General features: G+C 39.6%; 1 protein-coding gene across 1 annotated transcript; it reads left to right on the top strand.

Moving 5' to 3' along the window:
- Positions 1-6,139: 6,139 nt before the first annotated feature.
- Positions 6,140-17,210, top strand: IWS1 (IWS1 homolog (S. cerevisiae)). Its single transcript, XM_009993518.1, has 14 exons — positions 6,140-6,541; positions 6,659-6,938; positions 7,533-7,728; positions 7,976-8,033; positions 8,380-8,480; positions 8,924-9,074; positions 10,923-11,005; positions 11,286-11,415; positions 12,461-12,578; positions 13,308-13,419; positions 13,644-13,700; positions 13,889-14,000; positions 15,078-15,238; positions 16,930-17,210. Exons 1-13 carry the CDS (start codon positions 6,140-6,142, stop codon positions 15,204-15,206), a joined length of 1,929 nt encoding a protein of 642 aa, XP_009991820.1. The 3' UTR covers positions 15,207-15,238; positions 16,930-17,210.
- The last annotated feature ends 203 nt before the right edge of the window (positions 17,211-17,413 follow it).

Here is a 17,413-nt window from a genome sequence, read left to right as displayed (position 1 = left end):
GGCCCAGCCGGTCCCGTCGCATCCCTGCGGCCGCCTCGGTGTTATTGCTAATTCGGGGAGTTGGTTAGTGAGTCAGTGACTGCTTGCGTGCAGGTTGTACGTGGTTTTGTGATGTCTTTGGGGCTCTCAGCGGTGGGTTTGTATCTGTTCCGAGCCCCCCCAGCAGTCACTCCCTGCTTCTGTGTATCGCTGTTAGAGCTGCCCGGTCCATGTGCATCATCACATGTCACTGCTCTTCTAAACGCTGGGAGACGTTACTGAGTTTTGCTTTTCTTTTCTTAACTTCGAGTAGATGATGGTGGAGCTACCCCAGTGCAAGATGAACGAGATTCAGGATCTGATGTTGAAGATGAAGGAAATGAGCAGCATTCTGGATCTGAGAATGGAAGTGTAGGGCATCATTCAGAGGTACTACTGGACCTTTAGATAAAGCTTACTTCTCTATAAATGATTTTCTGTTTTTGTTTAAAGAGATATCTTCTCTTATTTAAGACCTAAGTGTTTATTCAGTTGTTCTTAAGGTTCTTGTCTGGCAAAACTTTACTTCCAGAGAGAAATGTGTTGGATAATCTTTTGCCCGATACATAGGATAGGATCTTTTATTTTTCTTGTTAAATGTTACAATAGCATTCCCTGTGTTGTACTAGAAAAAGTTTAATACTGTCATACTCAATTGCAAGAAGATTAACTTCCAGATTTGAAAATCTAAGCAATGGATTATGAGGAATTTGCAATTTTACATCAAATTCTGCACAGTAATGTAAAACCACATGTTATGGAGACATGCATTTCCTTACCAAAGAATGAAAACTCCCATCTTGACAATGTGAGTGTTGACTCAAGTCTATCTGTTCTTGTTTTCATCTTGTAATTTAAAAAAGACCAGGACTCCATCTGGAGTAGGAGCAGGTTAAGGTTCCTAAATGGGATCTCTTCTTCTTCTGAAGAGGCTGGTGCTTCAAGAAGCTTACACCATGAAAAGGTGCTGATGCTTTGATCCACAGTTGTTTGGGAGAGAGTCACTTAATTTGTGGTTTAACTATGTTGGCTGAAAAGAACTTCTGATTAACATGAAGAATCCCTTTAGATTTCAGGGACAGTTTTGGCATTAATCTTAATTTTGAGGAGTTTTTTGTGACTTGAAACAGAATGACATCTGGAAGGAACAGTTTTGGCTTGTGAGCTCATGTCTTACACTATGGAGAACTTTTTGATACTCACAAAAACTAATGAAAGCCATTTTATTCTCTTTTGCATATTTTGATGCATGTAAAGATCAGGATTGACTCCGACTGGATTTTTAGTGGCTAGATATTTTAAAACAGTTAAGAATGCATGATGTGATGTACTGTTGCAGGCTTATGTGTCGAAAGGTTCAGCTCTGCTGTGCTATAACCTGCAAGCCTGCATGGGTTTTTTTCCTGCTACCCTTTATTGAATTCCTACTTCCCACAGAGTTAGGAAGTGGATAAAGATTTTGTATTTGTATAAGGTGAGATTTCTTCCCATGTATTTGAATTTAAGTGCAAAGCAGTTTTGGAATTTCCTGTGGCTTTTTTTAAAGGTGTTGATATTGACAACAGAAGAAATGGATTTGGTGCAAAGTGTGATTTCAGCATGGGAGGAAATAGATGTTTCATCATGGGAGAAATAACTGTCTTTCAAAGGGGTGTAGTCCTTTTGTTTTAATGAAAAAATATAGTGACGAGTGCATGGAGAGTCATGTTACTGCTACAGTAATACTAAGCTTTTTCTGCTGTGTATGGAAACTTGATCATTTGTTCTTACTCTTCTCTACTCCTGTGGGATTTGAATTTTATTTTCTGTGTCAAAATAAATCTAGCCTAAAGAGCAGGTGATTGACTATTGCTTACATCTTCAGCACAACTTTTTCAGGTTTAAATAACCTGAAAGTACTAGGACCTATTATTATTGTTAATTGCTCTTCTTCATGTGCCTGTGTTATTTTAAGGGCTTTGTTCTGTGATGGCTGTTGAGTATTCCCCTGTAGATAAAATACTTCAGAAAATCCATTAAAAAAAACAACAACAAAGACCCAAATTAACCCACCTTTCTGTCCAACAGTAAATGTGAACCTCAAGCCTTAATGCATTATTTGAATGAATAAAATAATAAACATTTGGGTATTTTGTTTCATTATGAAGTCTTAAATTCTTAGTTCTTAAATTCTTAATTCTGCATCAAATGAAACTCAAATGCAATAATGTAGAGCAGCTGTCTCTGAAAGGAGTAACTTTCAGTGATTTAACATATTATTTACCCTCAGGATTCTCTCATCCTCTTATTTCCTTTACCTTTAGGAATATGTGGGAGGAATGACACTCAAAGGTAATAAAACCTTTGAGACAGCCTAATCAGTTAAGTCTGTTTAACTACTATTTCCTCACTAATTTAGAGCTCAGATGTAAAGAATTGAAGTTTTAAACTTTCAAACTTTTTTTCCAGGTTCTTAACTTTAATGAAAAGGGGAATCCTGAGGAATTACTTATGTAGGTCTCAGGTATGTGGGTTTTTCTTTTCCACAATTCTTTTCTGGCTTTCCTTCCCCCAGTCCCACTTTATCTATAAATGTTCTCCTCGATGTCCTTACTGATTCTGCTTTAGACACATAGAATTAGATAACACATAGTTTTAGTACAGTAATGAATATGAAATCATGTTTACAGTGTTTGTGCAAGTCAGGCTGATATGAAAGTCTTTAGTGACTTAGATTCTCACACTTTTCACCAAGTTGCTGCTTGTCTTTATGAATTAAGTGATGGTTGGACTGTGACTACTAACAATCATATACAAATACCTGACATAGCTGAAAAAAGAGACATTTGCTGATCTGCCTGTGGTGGTTACATATGCTCAGTGTAACAATTGTCACTCATGAGATTGTAGAGGATGGGTCAGTTTTGTTTAACTTGCTAAATGACCAGCGCAGTACCTCTTACAACTGCCTGCATGTTGATCCAATAAACTACTGGCTAACTGAAATTTTTACATTGAAGGATAACACTGTAAATTTGATTTTGATGTATTCCTTATTGTATACTGTACTAAAGCCTCATGTTATAGAATTCTTTCAGTTAAAAAAGAAATGAAGGACATCTCCATGAAAATGTTTATAGATAAAGAGGAGGAAGAAAAGAAAGCAAAGGAATTTGAGAAAAATGCAGTAGCAATTACCTGAGACCTACTTGTTTTTGAGGATGTCTGATAATTTAATTGAATATTTGGAAAATAAAAACCAGAAAACTCTGAAATCACATACTGATTTCTTTGAAAACATATTTTTAGAGACAAACTAGTAAAAAAAAGAGGGGGTGGAGGGAAAATTTTTCTACAGAGTTTAGTCGTCTTGCTGTAAAGTTGCACATGCTTTTTGGATGAAGTGTCTTCCAGATTTTCACAGCTGGTTAATTGTATCCACGAGACCTCTGCAGGGCTGTGGCTTGTCTACTCTGCCAGGCTCTGAGCAAGGCAGCTCTGCCTCAGCCCTGGCAGACGGGTGGTTGTTGACATGCTGAGTCTGAGGGGGAGTGTGTCATCAGGGTCACTGAATGTGCTGATGTGACTGGGTGCTTTTTGGGTCACCTCTTGTGGTGCTTTCCAGATGCAGGAGTAGAATAGATGGTGGCAGTCTGCCTTGTCTGTGTAGGGGTGGTTCTTCTGTAGGGGATTCTATCACAGGGGACTTCAGCTGCTGTCATGATGGGTCCTGCGGAGCTTGTTAGGTTGCCTATCTGCCCACCTCTCATAACATCTTCATTCCCTAAAGTGATTGTCAGTTTGCAGTAGCAGACTAGAGACTCTCCTGTCGTAAAACACTTCAGTAGTAATGTTGTATAATTGTAATGAGTTCTTACTGAGTATTTTACATAGGAAGTTCCTTGTAATTTAGTAATACATTCTGAATAGATGGATATGTAACCTGCAGCTGCACTTCCAACTTAAGAAACATTTAAGAATTCCAGTAGTTTTTTAGGTTTTTTTACTTGTTCACTGAAGACTTTCTAGACTGGCAATCAGGAAGGTGATGAGCTAAACAGTTTAAATGGGAGTAATTGTCTTATTTTTCTTAGTTTTGTTTAGCAAAATCCCTTATTACTGCTGACAGTTAACAGCACTTATTCAGCATTAGCCACCTGGAATCCAGGGAAGATGAGCAAACCTAACAAAAGTGAAGTGAAAGGAAAATGAGAATTAAAGAATTTCTATTGCTATGAATATCGATTTCAATGTCCATTTCAGTGCTTCTCAGTCACCTTACCTGTGACACTGCTGTAAAATCTATTTCCTGTTCTGTTTGCAGCCACAGTTGTCTTTAATGCAGTCAGAGAAAATGCACCATGTACACGGAGTTTGTTTGCTATGTGGGAGTTACTGGGCAGGAGAGGGTAATCAGGTTTTTTTTGTAAGAAAAAAGAAGTAAAATTCTATTAACAAGGTGAGAACAGTTGAGTATGTGTATGGTCGTCTTCAGCTGGGCATCCTCAGTTCTGTAACTTTTAAATCTTCATATTTAATTCTTTAAAATTCCAAATTGGGATTTTAACAGAACTATTTTCCTTGCAGTAAGGAGAAATGAGAGACTCAGTAACACCACCAGCATGATTCAGGAGTCTGGTGTTGCTGTAGGGACAGGGATGAGCAGTGAAGAGCAAACTACACACTCAGGTTACATGGCAGCTGTTTTTAGTAGCTAGCATTAAATAACATGGAAATCATGCAGTTGAATTTAAATGCATGTCTTAAAATTAAATATATGCACAATTTTATTTTTATATTTATATATTTTGTATATACAACTATATAAAGTTATAGGGGTTGGAGTAGATGATCTTTTGAGGTCCTTTCCAACCCCTATGATTCGATGATTAATAATTTATTTAAAAGATTAATAACATTTTAGTTGTAGCTGTAGGATCGGTACGCTTGTATTACTGTGTATGACTGAATGTAGGAGCAGAATGACTATAAAAAATAAAAATCGACAGAAAGTCTGTCTTTCCAAGGAAATTAAATTGCTGACAGGAAAGATTAGAAGCTCCAGAGCATACATCTATTACAGTGTCTCCTCGCACAATAGTAAAAGGAGAGGATAGCTGAGACAGACAAAATCACCCCTGGAGAAAGCCTGGCTGAAGAGTCGAGCTGAGTATGTAGAAAAGAAGTTCCTTTTACAGTAATGCTGTTTTCACTTGAAAATGAGATTGTGACTGTGAGAGGTGTACTGACTGAATGAAATGAGTGTTTAACAGTCTAATCTCCTTTTTCAGGTAAATGCAATTGAGGTTGTTTTGTTTATTTTTTTCCCAAGTAGAAAATAGACATTGCTGGAAAGATCAACCAGGTGTTGTCAGTAATGGTGGCTTGTGAAAGGTTTTTCCAAAAATGGAGCATGTGGATCAGGATTTTTTGTTGTGTAGAAAAGAACATAAGGGATTGTGTTTAATATCTAAAGTTTTAAGAGGATCTATGTATTTAAGCATAGGTTATCTCTGGTGTGTGGGGTCTTGAATCTGTTCTTACATTCTCACACATTGAAACACAGAATTTGTTAACAGTTGTACTCTGAAAGATCTGACTGAAACTTCCTGTTTTTTGGAAGGCTCTTGGTCTTCATGTGTTCTTCAATAAATTTTCTTGGCAAAGAAGGAAGGGGCGCTGGCTCTCTTGAGCTCCATTTGGAAGCTGTGTGCAGTTTCAGTGAAATGTATTTCATACCAAAAAACTCTGCTTGAGATCTTAAGAAAATGACAAGAGTGGGATACAGTTTGGTGCCTTATTACTGGGGATTTTGACTAAACCACTTTGAAGGCCTGAGCCCTCAGTACTGGCCCTTTTGAGTGTTTTTGAAATTCTGTTGCCATTTCCAAAATATGGTGAAGCTCTAGGTTGGACATTCATTGGTTTTCCTTGATCTGAAGGATTTGATAGTCCTTTGATGCAAATTGTCTAATTTCTGTATAGAAAGTTTGCAGTACTTGGGTTAATGAAATTGGAGGAAGGACAAGCAAAAATTTAGAACGTTTTTAATTTTCTTTTAAAGCTTTTTTTTTTTTATTAGTTGCCTGAGATTATTTTTTTCTTTCAGAATGAACACAGTGATGGAGAAGATGATGGGCAAATGGGAGACCCTCATATGATAGAGTCTGAAAATGAAGATCTCCCAAGGCAAAAAGACAGTGACTCAGATAATGAGGAGCCTCCAAATCACAATGGAAGTGATTCAGACAATGAAGCAGCTGATGGAGGGAAAGACAGTGATTCTGACACTGAGGACCGGCCAAATCAGCATTTAAGTGACTCTGAAAATGAGGATGCCTTAAATCATCGAGCAAGTGACTCTGAAAATGGAGAACCTCACAGGGATCCCAGCAGTGATTTTGAAAATGAGGAATCACACAAACAGCCTGCGAGTGACTCGGAATGTGAGGAGCTCCAGAAACAACCAGCCAGTGACTCGGAGAGTGAGGAGCTCCAGAAACAACAGGCAAGTGACTCAGAGAGTGAGGAACTCCAGAAACAGGCAGCCAGTGACTCAGAGAGTGAAGAGCTCCACAAACAGGCAGCCAGTGACTCGGAGAATGAGGAGCTCCACAAACAGGCAGCCAGTGACTCGGAGAATGAGGAGCTCTGCAAGCAGCCGGCCAGCGACTCGGAGAGTGAGAGTGTCTCCAGGCACAAAAGAGAAATAGAGTCTGAGGATAGTGATGGGGAGGACAGAAAGGAGGAGGTGCAGAATGATTCTCATCATTCAGATAATGAACATATAAGAGAAGGAGTTCAGGGCTCTGACAGTGAAGAAGAAGCTCCTAAGAGACGAAAAATATCAGACAGTGATGAAGAAGAGAAAGACGAGGAGAAGACAGTGAAGAGGAAAACTGTTATCCTTTCTGACAGTGAGGATGATAATGAGAAAACACGTAAGGAACTGCTGCGTGAAAATATGAACACGATGCAACAACCAGTAGTGTTAAGAGTTAAATAATTATTTTTATGTGAAGAAAGCATCTAAGATAAATATGACACCATAAAACAAATATGTTTTTAGAGCACAGCTGCATTTGTAGAGGCTGTTGTAACTGCATCTACGTGTGAATGTTTCTAATACTTTTGAGTAATAAGTAGGTCTAGTAGAAGTAAAAGAGAAGACTGCAGTGATCTTGCCTTATTCTAGCATCTGTTATCACATTGATTATTCCTGTTAGTCTTTTATCTACTTTGTTGTTATTTCTCTAGCAATTTTTCCCTTTTTTTTTTCCACATACTGGGGGTGAGAAGTCAGTTTTAAAATTACAGGTTTTTATGGGTAGATGTTGCATGGAAACTTCAGTTACTGATAGAAGAAAACAGTTTTTAGAATGGGTGCATTTTTTTAAGAAATGGCAGTGATTTTGTGCAGGAAAACCAGAGACTTTCTTTCTTGTCCGAATTGAATTTGAGAGAATATTTTTTTGAGAGTAGCCATTGTCACCTCTGTTACTAGGACATGTAGTAATGCTCCTCTCTGTTGGCAGCTGCAAAAAAAGTACGAATCCTTTCTGATGTCGAAGAATCAGATAGTGATGCTGCTTCAGAGAAATCTGACAAAAGGAAGAAAAATACTATATCAGATAGTGAGGAAGAAGAAGAAGAAAGAAAGGAGAGTGCTGGGAAGAAAAAAGAAGAGAAAGATCTGTTTGGCAGTGACAGTGAATCTGGAAATGAACAAGAGTAAGTGTTTCTGGAAATACAAATTCCTTCAGGGTTGCATATCGTGAGACTTTAAATGAATGGAGAATGGATGAATCAAAACCAGAGAATGATTGTTCACCTTCATTGGTGATGTGAAGAGGAAGGTCATTATTAGATGTCAGAATGATAGATGGGTCTCTACATAGTCAGTAGAAATTCTGCAGAAAATGTCTTTCTCACTGTTTTAGTCTCAACAGATAAATAAATGTTACTGTTACCTTTGCAGGAACCTGATTGCAGATATATTTGGAGAATCTGGTGATGAGGAAGAAGAGGAGTTTACGGTAAGTTACTGTGGATGCCTGTTGTTCATTTGCGAGTTCTAATCTTCATGGGCTGGTACTCTAGAATGAACGTTGAGGTTGGAACTCGTGTTCAAGGATACACTGTATCAGGAGAGCAGCTTTGTTGCCAGACTCACTGGGGTGGTCTTGGGTAAATAACATTGACAGATCTTCTGTTGATTCGTTATTGGTATCAAAGTGGCAGGAAGAACCAGGAAGTCTTTGTTCCTTTTTCTTCTAGAACCTCTGCAGACTTATCTGAAGCTTTTCAAGTATGAGTGTCAGATGCATGAGTAGATGATCAGTCTTAATCCATACGCTGATTTGCACTGTCTTTACCCATCAGGGGTTTAACCAGGAAGATTTGGAGGAAGAGAAAGGTGATACCGACATGAAGGAGGCAGCAGATGAATCGGACTCTGATGATAACATCAAAAGAGGGAAGCAGTAAGTCAGTGTGTTACCAAGTCCTTTGTTAATAGCAAATGCAAGACTTGAGTGAAAGGGGTCCTCCAAAGACTGGCTGGACTCCTAGTTTGGAAAGGCTTTCGACTCTGTTTCTCCAGTGAACAGCAGCTCAGTGCTGGTGCAAGGGACAAGGTATGGCAGGACTTGGGTCAACATGTCTCATGTTGCCTTTTGATCACTCCAGTAGCATCAGCAGTGTCATGCAGACACGGGAAAGATTTAAGTCTTTGTCAGCCTCAGTGACAGCTTTAGCACATCTTGAACCCTGCATATTGGATGTGTGCATGTTGTTAGCTATTTCAGCAAGGTCTTGCTGTGATAGTTGTGGTAGTTTATGCTACAGAAATGCAAAATTATTTCCCACAAAGGCAGTAAGATGAGCCCTCTTCTGATCATCAGCAAACTCTCTTCTTGCATTTCAGTATGGACTTCATGTCAGATTTTGACATGATGCTGCAACGGAAGAAGAGTATGAGTGGCAAGCGTAGGCGCAACCGTGACGGTGGGACTTTCATTAGTGATGCAGATGATGTGGTCAGTGCTATGATTGTGAAGATGAATGAAGCTGCTGAGGTGAGTTTTTTAGGCTCCAAAGACACCTTAAAATCCAGTTCCATTTTATAGGAAAATCTTGTGATCAGTAAAATAGAGACATCTTGCTGGTACTTGGGAGGAGTCACCCGTATGCTACGGAAAGCTTCCAATATCTAGATAACTGCTTAAATGTTATTTGGTATTCTGGATTGAAAAAAAATGTCTTCCATTGAAATGTGGAGAAAATACTTATTAATTTTATGAGTTAAAACTTGTTAACTTGTTAAACTTGGATCTGCTGAGATCAGCTGTTCTTTTCTCTTAACTACATGAACAAGTTTATCAAATACTGAGAAGGGAACTATGATTACTTTCATTAGACATTGGCTAGCACGTGTAGTACTTCAGTGTTTGTTCCTGAGAAGAACCATTTTCTGAACTGTTGGAATGATGGTGCTGTGGTAAATTATAGTAAAGCTACAGAATCCTTGTCTGAGGTTTCCTGTTTAATATGTTAGTGTGCAGATTTTATTGGGGTCTTGCCTTTTGTCAGGTATCTTCTGATGTGGTTTTAGTTTTGTTGCAGTAGCAATCAGATGAACCAACAATACTTCAAAACAAATTGGGGAGAATATTCAGAACTTTAGAAAGAGGAATCTTAACCTTAAAGAACAACAACAGAATCTTGCTGAGAAGATAAAATGGATAGTGTGTGGGAGGAAGGGGAGAGTGAGATAGTGATCTGGGAGACAACTGAGGCATTCTTGGTCTTGAGAGAAAGTCTTTCTTGGGCAAGATGATAGCCAGTTTCAAATGCTGGAAGAGTTGAGCTCCAGTGTTGTGGTGTCTTTAGTTCTCCAGCATGTGCTCATCAAACGATATGGGTCATGCAGAGGGGAAGGGCATTAGAAGATTCTCCTCCCTTGCAATAGAAAAGCATTGTCCAGAAAGCCGTCAGAAGATGATGGTGTGATGATGAGTGGAAAGGAGTTAACACAGCAGGACATAAATCTGTTGATTGTTATGGGCCTTTTTGATACGGGAGCTCAAGTACTGAGCCCATAGTGACATTTCAGCCTTGGATGATTGTCACTTTGAAAGCCACATTTTGTCTAAATGCATGATGCACAATGGTGTGCCTGTATGTTACTTGCACTGTGCTTCATCCTAAACCTCTAGGTAATGCAGTTACATCCTTAGCTGAAACAAACACACATTTTCTCACTTCACATTGTTTTGCTAGACTGTTTTTCTGTTGTTCAGGTGAGATTTTACTAACAAAGATTCTAGGTCATCTCTGCAGACCTCTAGTTTATTGCAGTCAACCTAAATAAGACTTGAGAGGCCAAGGGGTAATGGTTTTAAACTGAAAGAGGAGAGATTTAGGTTAGAGTTCAGGAGGAAATCCTTGAGTGTGAGAGTGGTGAGACACTGGCACAGGCTGCCCACGGAACTTGACGAATCTCCATCCCTGGCAGTGTTGAAGGGCAGGTTGGATGGGGCTTGGAGCAGCCTAGTCTAGTGGGAGGTGTTCCTGCCCATGCAGGAGGGTTGGAACTGGATGATCTTTAAGGTCCCTTCCAACTCTAACCATTCTATCATTCTATGATTCTAAATCATGAAGTAGAAAAAAATGTTAATTTTGAGAGGAATCTTCTAATATGATGGTTTTAAGGAAAATGTTAACTAAGGTCTTTTTTTAAGAGAAGTCATCATATAATGAATTTTGGGGCTGTAGGAAGATGAAGCAGGGTACAAAATTAGTGTAATCCTGCCAAAGTTGCACTTTTTGTTTAATAAACTAATATTTTTCCTGTAAATGTTATAAACGATGGGAATCAATTATTTCTTTTGATTAATTTGCACTGATTCTTCAACTGCTTGCAGGAGGATCGACAGCTGAATACACAGAAGAAGCCAGCGCTGAAGAAATTAACTTTGCTACCAACTGTAGTTATGCATCTTAAAAAGTGAGTTGTCATTCTCCCAGGTAATTAACCTCTTGAGGAATATTGGGAATTTGGTAGATTTCATGGAGTGACATTACAGTTGTACTTAGTATGCTGTGAAACACTTCTTTTCTTCTGAGTAAGTGCTGGAGCTGGGTGGCCTCAAAAACATGAAATTCTATGTCATTTTACCTGTTAATTTAACAAAAAAACTGAAATGCACTGTTGTGTTGAAGGAACATCACATCTTAAGGTTTTGATGTAATGTGTGACTTTGTGGCTCCTCTTTTAAACTTTCTAGGCAAGATCTCAAAGAGACTTTCATCGATAGTGGTGTTATGTCTGCAATCAAAGAATGGCTTTCTCCTCTTCCAGACCGAAGTCTGCCAGCACTAAAGATACGAGAGGAGCTTCTGAAGATCCTGCAAGAGGTTTGGAGTTGACTCTTATTCCTGTTTGATTCTTGACTTCTCCATGGTTTTACAATCATGTGCTTTAGGGAAATTGGGTGCTAAATGTGCTGTACCTGCTACCAATGGACTCTGCAGTGAAACACACAAGGGAGCAAGCTGCAAAATAGATGTGTTTAAAATTTGCTTCATTGCAGTGAACCTTATGCTGTCTAGCTGAACACAACTTGGTTAGGGAACTTCAGGCACTTAATTGTTGTTAGGAAAATGTTCCTATGTTCACAACAAAGCGAGTAGCTTTGCTAGCAGCAGGGCAGGAGACATTTCTGAGAGTCTCAGGTGAACTACAGACATGAAGTTCTCTGCCCGCTTGATACATCCAAACTGCTTAGTCACTTCCCTTCCCTTGTTCTCCGTGGCTCCTACATAGCTATTGGTCACTTGATCTTTGCTTCATAAACCAAGCGTGGCACAGTCTTAATAGATAAACAGAAGGAAGTTTTTTCTTGCAGCACCACTAGCTGGTTTTGACTAAAGCTCTAGAAGTATTTCTCCTTTCTAAGAATTTGCAAGATTTCTGCCTGAAATTAGATTATTTGGCCCTCCCTGCCTGTTTCAGGTTTATATGCAAAGTGTAGTGAAGAGTCATTTGCCATGTATCCTTGGAATTTTTTTCCCTTTGTGGTCCCTTCTTTTTTCCAGCCTGTTAAAAGTATGTGGTGCACTGAAAAGTCCATCACACTCAGTGTAGACTTACATTGCTTGTAGCTAAGGTGATTATTTTAATGCTTTGGCCCCGTAAGTTTTTTATCTATAAGGTGAATGCTTTGAATGTACTAGCTCAGTTCTTGGGTAGTATGAGCAAAAGAGCATTTGGAGCAAATAGTTCTGGAAGCTTACTTAATTTTGTGTATTGAAGAACAATCATGTCAAGGCAAATTTCTAGGTTTTGGTGTTTGATACTTTAACCAGCTCATAGTGGGACAATTGTGAAGATGGGTTTTGGTCTTGCAAAGTTCAGTTACACCATTTCTTGATATTCTCTGACTTTTTCTTTACCCTGCAGCTGCCCAGCGTGAGCCAAGAGACCCTGAAGCACAGTGGCATTGGACGAGCTGTGATGTACCTTTATAAACACCCCAAAGAGTCAAGACCTAACAAGGATATGGCAGGGAAGCTAATCAGTATGTAACCTTCCCTTTGCCCTACATCAGTGAGATTTGACTGATCATTTAATTTCTGCATCAGTCTTTCTGTTGCATGTTTTTTCTGTCATCTGTGGTAGAATTGATTCTGCAATGTAGGAATCTCACCAACCTGTTTCATGCTTTATAGAGCTTCTAACACATGCTGTTACAGTAACTTCTGCATGTGCCTTTTTCTGCTTCTTTCATTCCTGTTCCCAAACCAGAGACAGCATCTGCCCAGGTTCTCTCTTGGCTGGTTGTCCAGACTTTATGTATGTGCTACAAAGGCAGGAAGGGGCTGCCAGAAGGCTGTTTATTCCATGGATTTGCAAGAGATCTTGTATAACTGAAGTTTTACTACTTAAACAGCTGTAGTCCACCTGTAGTGCATTCTGCCCTGAATGACTGCAGACTGATTATAAACTTGTTACGGTTTTTAGAAACTATTTTTGTATATTTCTAAAATTCAGTGTGGTGTGCAGGAGGTTTCTGACAAATGTTCTAAGAGCTGAGAAATTCTAAACAGCAACAGCAGTAGAGTTTGTGAATGGAAAACTCTTTCTTGCTGTCCACAGGGCTGGATTTCCGTGAAATATTAAGAGCTCAAAAAGAACTTGGTTCAAAGAAAGCATAAATACTTGCTGTCAACTTTGCAAGCTGAATGGTTTGGAGATATATATCAGAGGCCTAGCCTTTGTTAACCCATTTCATTACTGTTTTTAATAGATGAATGGTCTCGACCCATCTTTGGCCTTACCTCAAACTACAAAGGCATGACAAGAGAAGAGAGGGAGCAGAGAGATTTGGAACAGATGCCTCAGCGAAGGAGACTGAGCAGGTAGGAGTAGCAGGCAGAATAATGAAATCCTGCTTGCTTTCTGAGACTCCCTCAAGAAAAGAAAAGCAGTATGTAAATATTAAAGGAAATAAAAATAATAAGTTGTTAGTTCTCTCTTTTCTTTTACCACACTTTACTGTTTGTTGGGGTTTTTTTTAGTTTCAATTACTTTCCTTGTGTATAGGTGCCTATAAGAAAAAAAAAAAATCCATTTTTTCTTGCAGCTCTGGTGGTCAGACTCCCCGCAGGGACCTGGAGAAAGTGTTAACTGGAGAAGAAAAGTAGGTTGGATTTTTTTTATTATTATTATTTTTATTAGGAAAAGTATTTCAGTGTTACTAACAATATGCAGTTTGCTTTGAGGTTTTAGTGCCAACCATTACACATTTCAGAGGCAGAACATGGTATCTCACTTGTACTTCTTTCTGTGTAAGATCCTCCTCTAACAGTTACATCTTTTTTTCTGGAGGGCTCTTCGACCAGGGGACCCTGGGTTCTGTGCACGGGCGAGGGTGCCCATGCCCTCTAACAAGGACTACGTGGTCAGGCCGAAGTGGAATGTGGAGATGGAGTCATCCCGGGTAAGCGCTGTGGTGTGGGGGTAGCTCAGCTTCTCCCAGTGCCTCTGCACCTCAGCTGGCTCTGAGGAAGCCTCATTGCCATGGTCACTGCACAATGTGGTAATGCTTGTAGGGGTCTCGTCTGGCTTGAGCAGACAGTAAGTTCTGCTGTCAGTGGGCTGCTTTAAGCTCATCAAATACTTTCACTCGGGTATTGTTGCTTTTCTAACCAAAAAGAGATTTTCATGTTAACTGTTCTAGAGTCTCTAGGTTGAGAAAAGATCTGCAAGGGGAGGTTTAGGTTGGACCTTAAGGAAGAGATTCTTCACCTAGAGGGTGGTGGAGTACTGGAATAGGCTCCCCAGGGACCCTCAGGAACATGGTGTGAACTTTGGGGTTGTCCTGTTCTGGGGCAGGAGTTGAACCACCATACCTGGAGACATCTAAAAAGATAGATGCGGTGCCAGGGAACAGGGTTTAATGGTGGATGTGGTAGAGTTAGTGTAGTGGTTGGACTCGATGATCTGGAAGGTCTTTTCCAACCAGAGTGGTACTGTGAATCTGTCAGTACTGTGAGAATCTGATTACAGGCCTCTTACTTTAGAGCATTTTGAACTAAAGCTGCAATTCAATAAGTGTCACTGATATTTTTATTCCTCTCTCAGTTTTCCTATGATGTTGTTCTGATAACATTCCAGTTTGAGAAAGTGTTGAGGTTTTGGTAAACATTAACAGCTGCAGTAGAGGCCTTTGCTTTGCTTTGCTTTATTTGGCTCTTCCATTTACCTTGTACAGTTTCATAAAAGCACGCTGCAATTCAATAAGTGTCACTGATATTTTTATTCCTCTCTCAGTTTTCCTATGATGTTGTTCTGATAACATTCCAGTTTGAGAAAGTGTTGAGGTTTTGGTAAACATTAACAGCTGCAGTAGAGGCCTTTGCTTTGCTTTGCTTTATTTGGTTCATCCATCTACCTTGTACAGTTTCATTTAAAAGCAGAATACATGGTAGAATACATGTAAAGGGAAGAAGTAATAATTACTGTGCTTTCTGCTGTTATCTCTCCTTCTGTGCATTAATTGAGATGTTGTTTCTAGCCCGGGACTATTAAGAGAGGTATTAGTCGCTTGGAAAAACACAAGAGACGGTTTGCTGAACAGAAACGACTCAGCAAAGTGCATCGGGCCATCAAGTTCAGCATTGAAGGCAACAGGATGCCCCTGTAGCCATGACACTCTGCCTTCTCCAAGGCTGAGAGGTATCCCTCAAGGGAGGGGTGAACAGTGCATGTGCTTCAGCTGTTGGCAGTTTGCACATAGAGAAAAAGAGTGTCTACACCCTAACTTAAACTTGGAAAAGTCTCCTCGTGTTTTCTTCTGTCTGTACTGTGACCTAAAAAGGAACTTGTACAGGAAAAAACAGGCTGTTGCAAATAGCATCTGCCATGGTACCTGTCTCGACAGCTTCAGGGTACCCAAACAACAGGCGTTAAATGAAAATACCTGTACTCAAAAATAGCTTTGCACCACTTGTGGGTTTGAATGCTCTTCTGACTTCACTGGGTTCTCCAGGTTTACCTGAACTGACACACAGGAATTTTTAGCCTTTAGTATGTGACCTCCTGTCATTCTTTACTAATACCTCTGGCTGATGTTTTACTGGTACAAAATAAACTATTTTCACACTTCTTCAAGAAGTTGAGCAATGTGCAACTGTAGAGGTAGTTGACAGGAGGCAGAGAATGAGCCCTCTGCAGGCTTGGGGGAGGAGAATCCCCTGTTGTGAATGTGCTGTGGAGGGAGATCAGTCATTGATACATCATTGTGGAATTGTGACAATTTCTAGTCTGCATTTCGGTTCTGTGAGCAGGGTTGCCACAAACCAATTGCGATAGGAAGAGGCTAGCACAAATAGTATTTAACGGTTGAGTTTAAGTTTCATATTTATTTGTTTAAAAATCTATTATTTTTTAAAGATAACTGAAATTCCAGATATAATTTCAATGAATAGTGGATAGTTTTATGAATAAAGTTCATTTAAAATAGATGTGTCAGGAGCACCTTCCTCAGTGATAGGAACAAGAGGTTCAGTTTCTAATAGATGTTCTTTGTTAGATACTAAGTAGCATGTTCCGGATATCTGTTTTCCCCAGACTTTAAAGGCATGAACTTTCCACCATTTATTGTTTCAGTTTTCTAGTTAGGGGAAATGGCTTTCTAGGAAGTAATGGGTATGGATTGGAAGGCCTTGCTGTTTGTCAGCAGCAGCATTTCTTTTCAGAATCACTGTATTTAATCTGTGCAAAATTGCTGTGTGATGACACTGCTGTGTCATCTGTTTTTTCATTTGCAGTTAAAAGGGCGATGAGATGCAGTAACTTTTAAGAACTTGTATGGTCATCTTGGGTGTTTGTTTTGCTTTTTCCTACACCCCCTTTTCCTGAATAATCTTTTGCTTTCTAATACTAATTGGTGCCCTTTTAAAATAAATGGCGGTTTGGAATTGATACGTCAGCTTGGAGCCCCTGTGTGTATCTCAACTTGTGCCCAGTTCCTGTGTGTATCTCAACACCTTCCCCCCCCGGAAGCCTGTATATGTGACACTGTAGTGCAGTGTATTTCTGACACTAAACCAGCCAACAGAGCTAGAATGTTCCAAACTGTATGTTCACGTGGCATGGGAACAACTAATACAGTTCTTAATCCCTGTACTCGGGAAGCTTTTCTGCACAATGTCAGTGAGCCTGGCTCCTTCCACATGTGTGGTGAAAATACTGCGGAGCCATTTTATCCACCTTGTAGGGAGAGGACATATGCACACATATAGCCCGCTGGAACCAGTGGCCTTACCAGCTCCCTGTTGTAGGTCTAACCTTGCATGCATCGCTTTTCTTGAACCTCTGGGGCGTCTGCTTTTTTTCAGTGGTAATTACTAGTTTTATTTTTTAAGTTCCAGGGGACCTCTAAGAAAGGGGTGAGTCGACTGGACAAACAGATGCGGAAATTCACAGATATCAGGAAAAAAAGCAGATCAGCCCATGCGGTGAAAATCAGCATTGAGGGCAATAAGATGCCTTTGTGACCCTTCACAGAATACCCCATGATCTCTGCTGTAAGACAATACACCCATAGACTCTTTGGAGACCTTTAAATTTTTTAACAACTCTTTTGGTTTTTTTTTAGCAAATCTCTGAATTGTTGCTTCAGGTTTTGGTGTAAGATGTTGTCCAAGGACTGTGAATATGGGGACTTCTTTCTCCTGATTGTATTTAAACAGATCTCGTATTTGTTGTATGGCAACACTTTAGACAATAAAACATCTTCTGTTTTTTGGGGGGCTGTCTTTTGATGAAGAGAATGTATGTGCAGACCACCTGGTATGTGGAAACGCTGCTAATTGTTCATCTTCTGTTTACCTGCATTTCCTCTTATTC

This window comes from Chaetura pelagica, unplaced genomic scaffold (assembly GCF_000747805.2).
Source record: "Chaetura pelagica isolate M959 unplaced genomic scaffold, ChaPel_1.0 scaffold192, whole genome shotgun sequence".
NCBI classification, from domain to species: Eukaryota; Metazoa; Chordata; class Aves; order Apodiformes; family Apodidae; genus Chaetura; species Chaetura pelagica.
The sequence above is the reverse complement of the archived record's forward strand: the minus strand, read 5'-3'. Positions and strand labels throughout refer to the sequence as shown.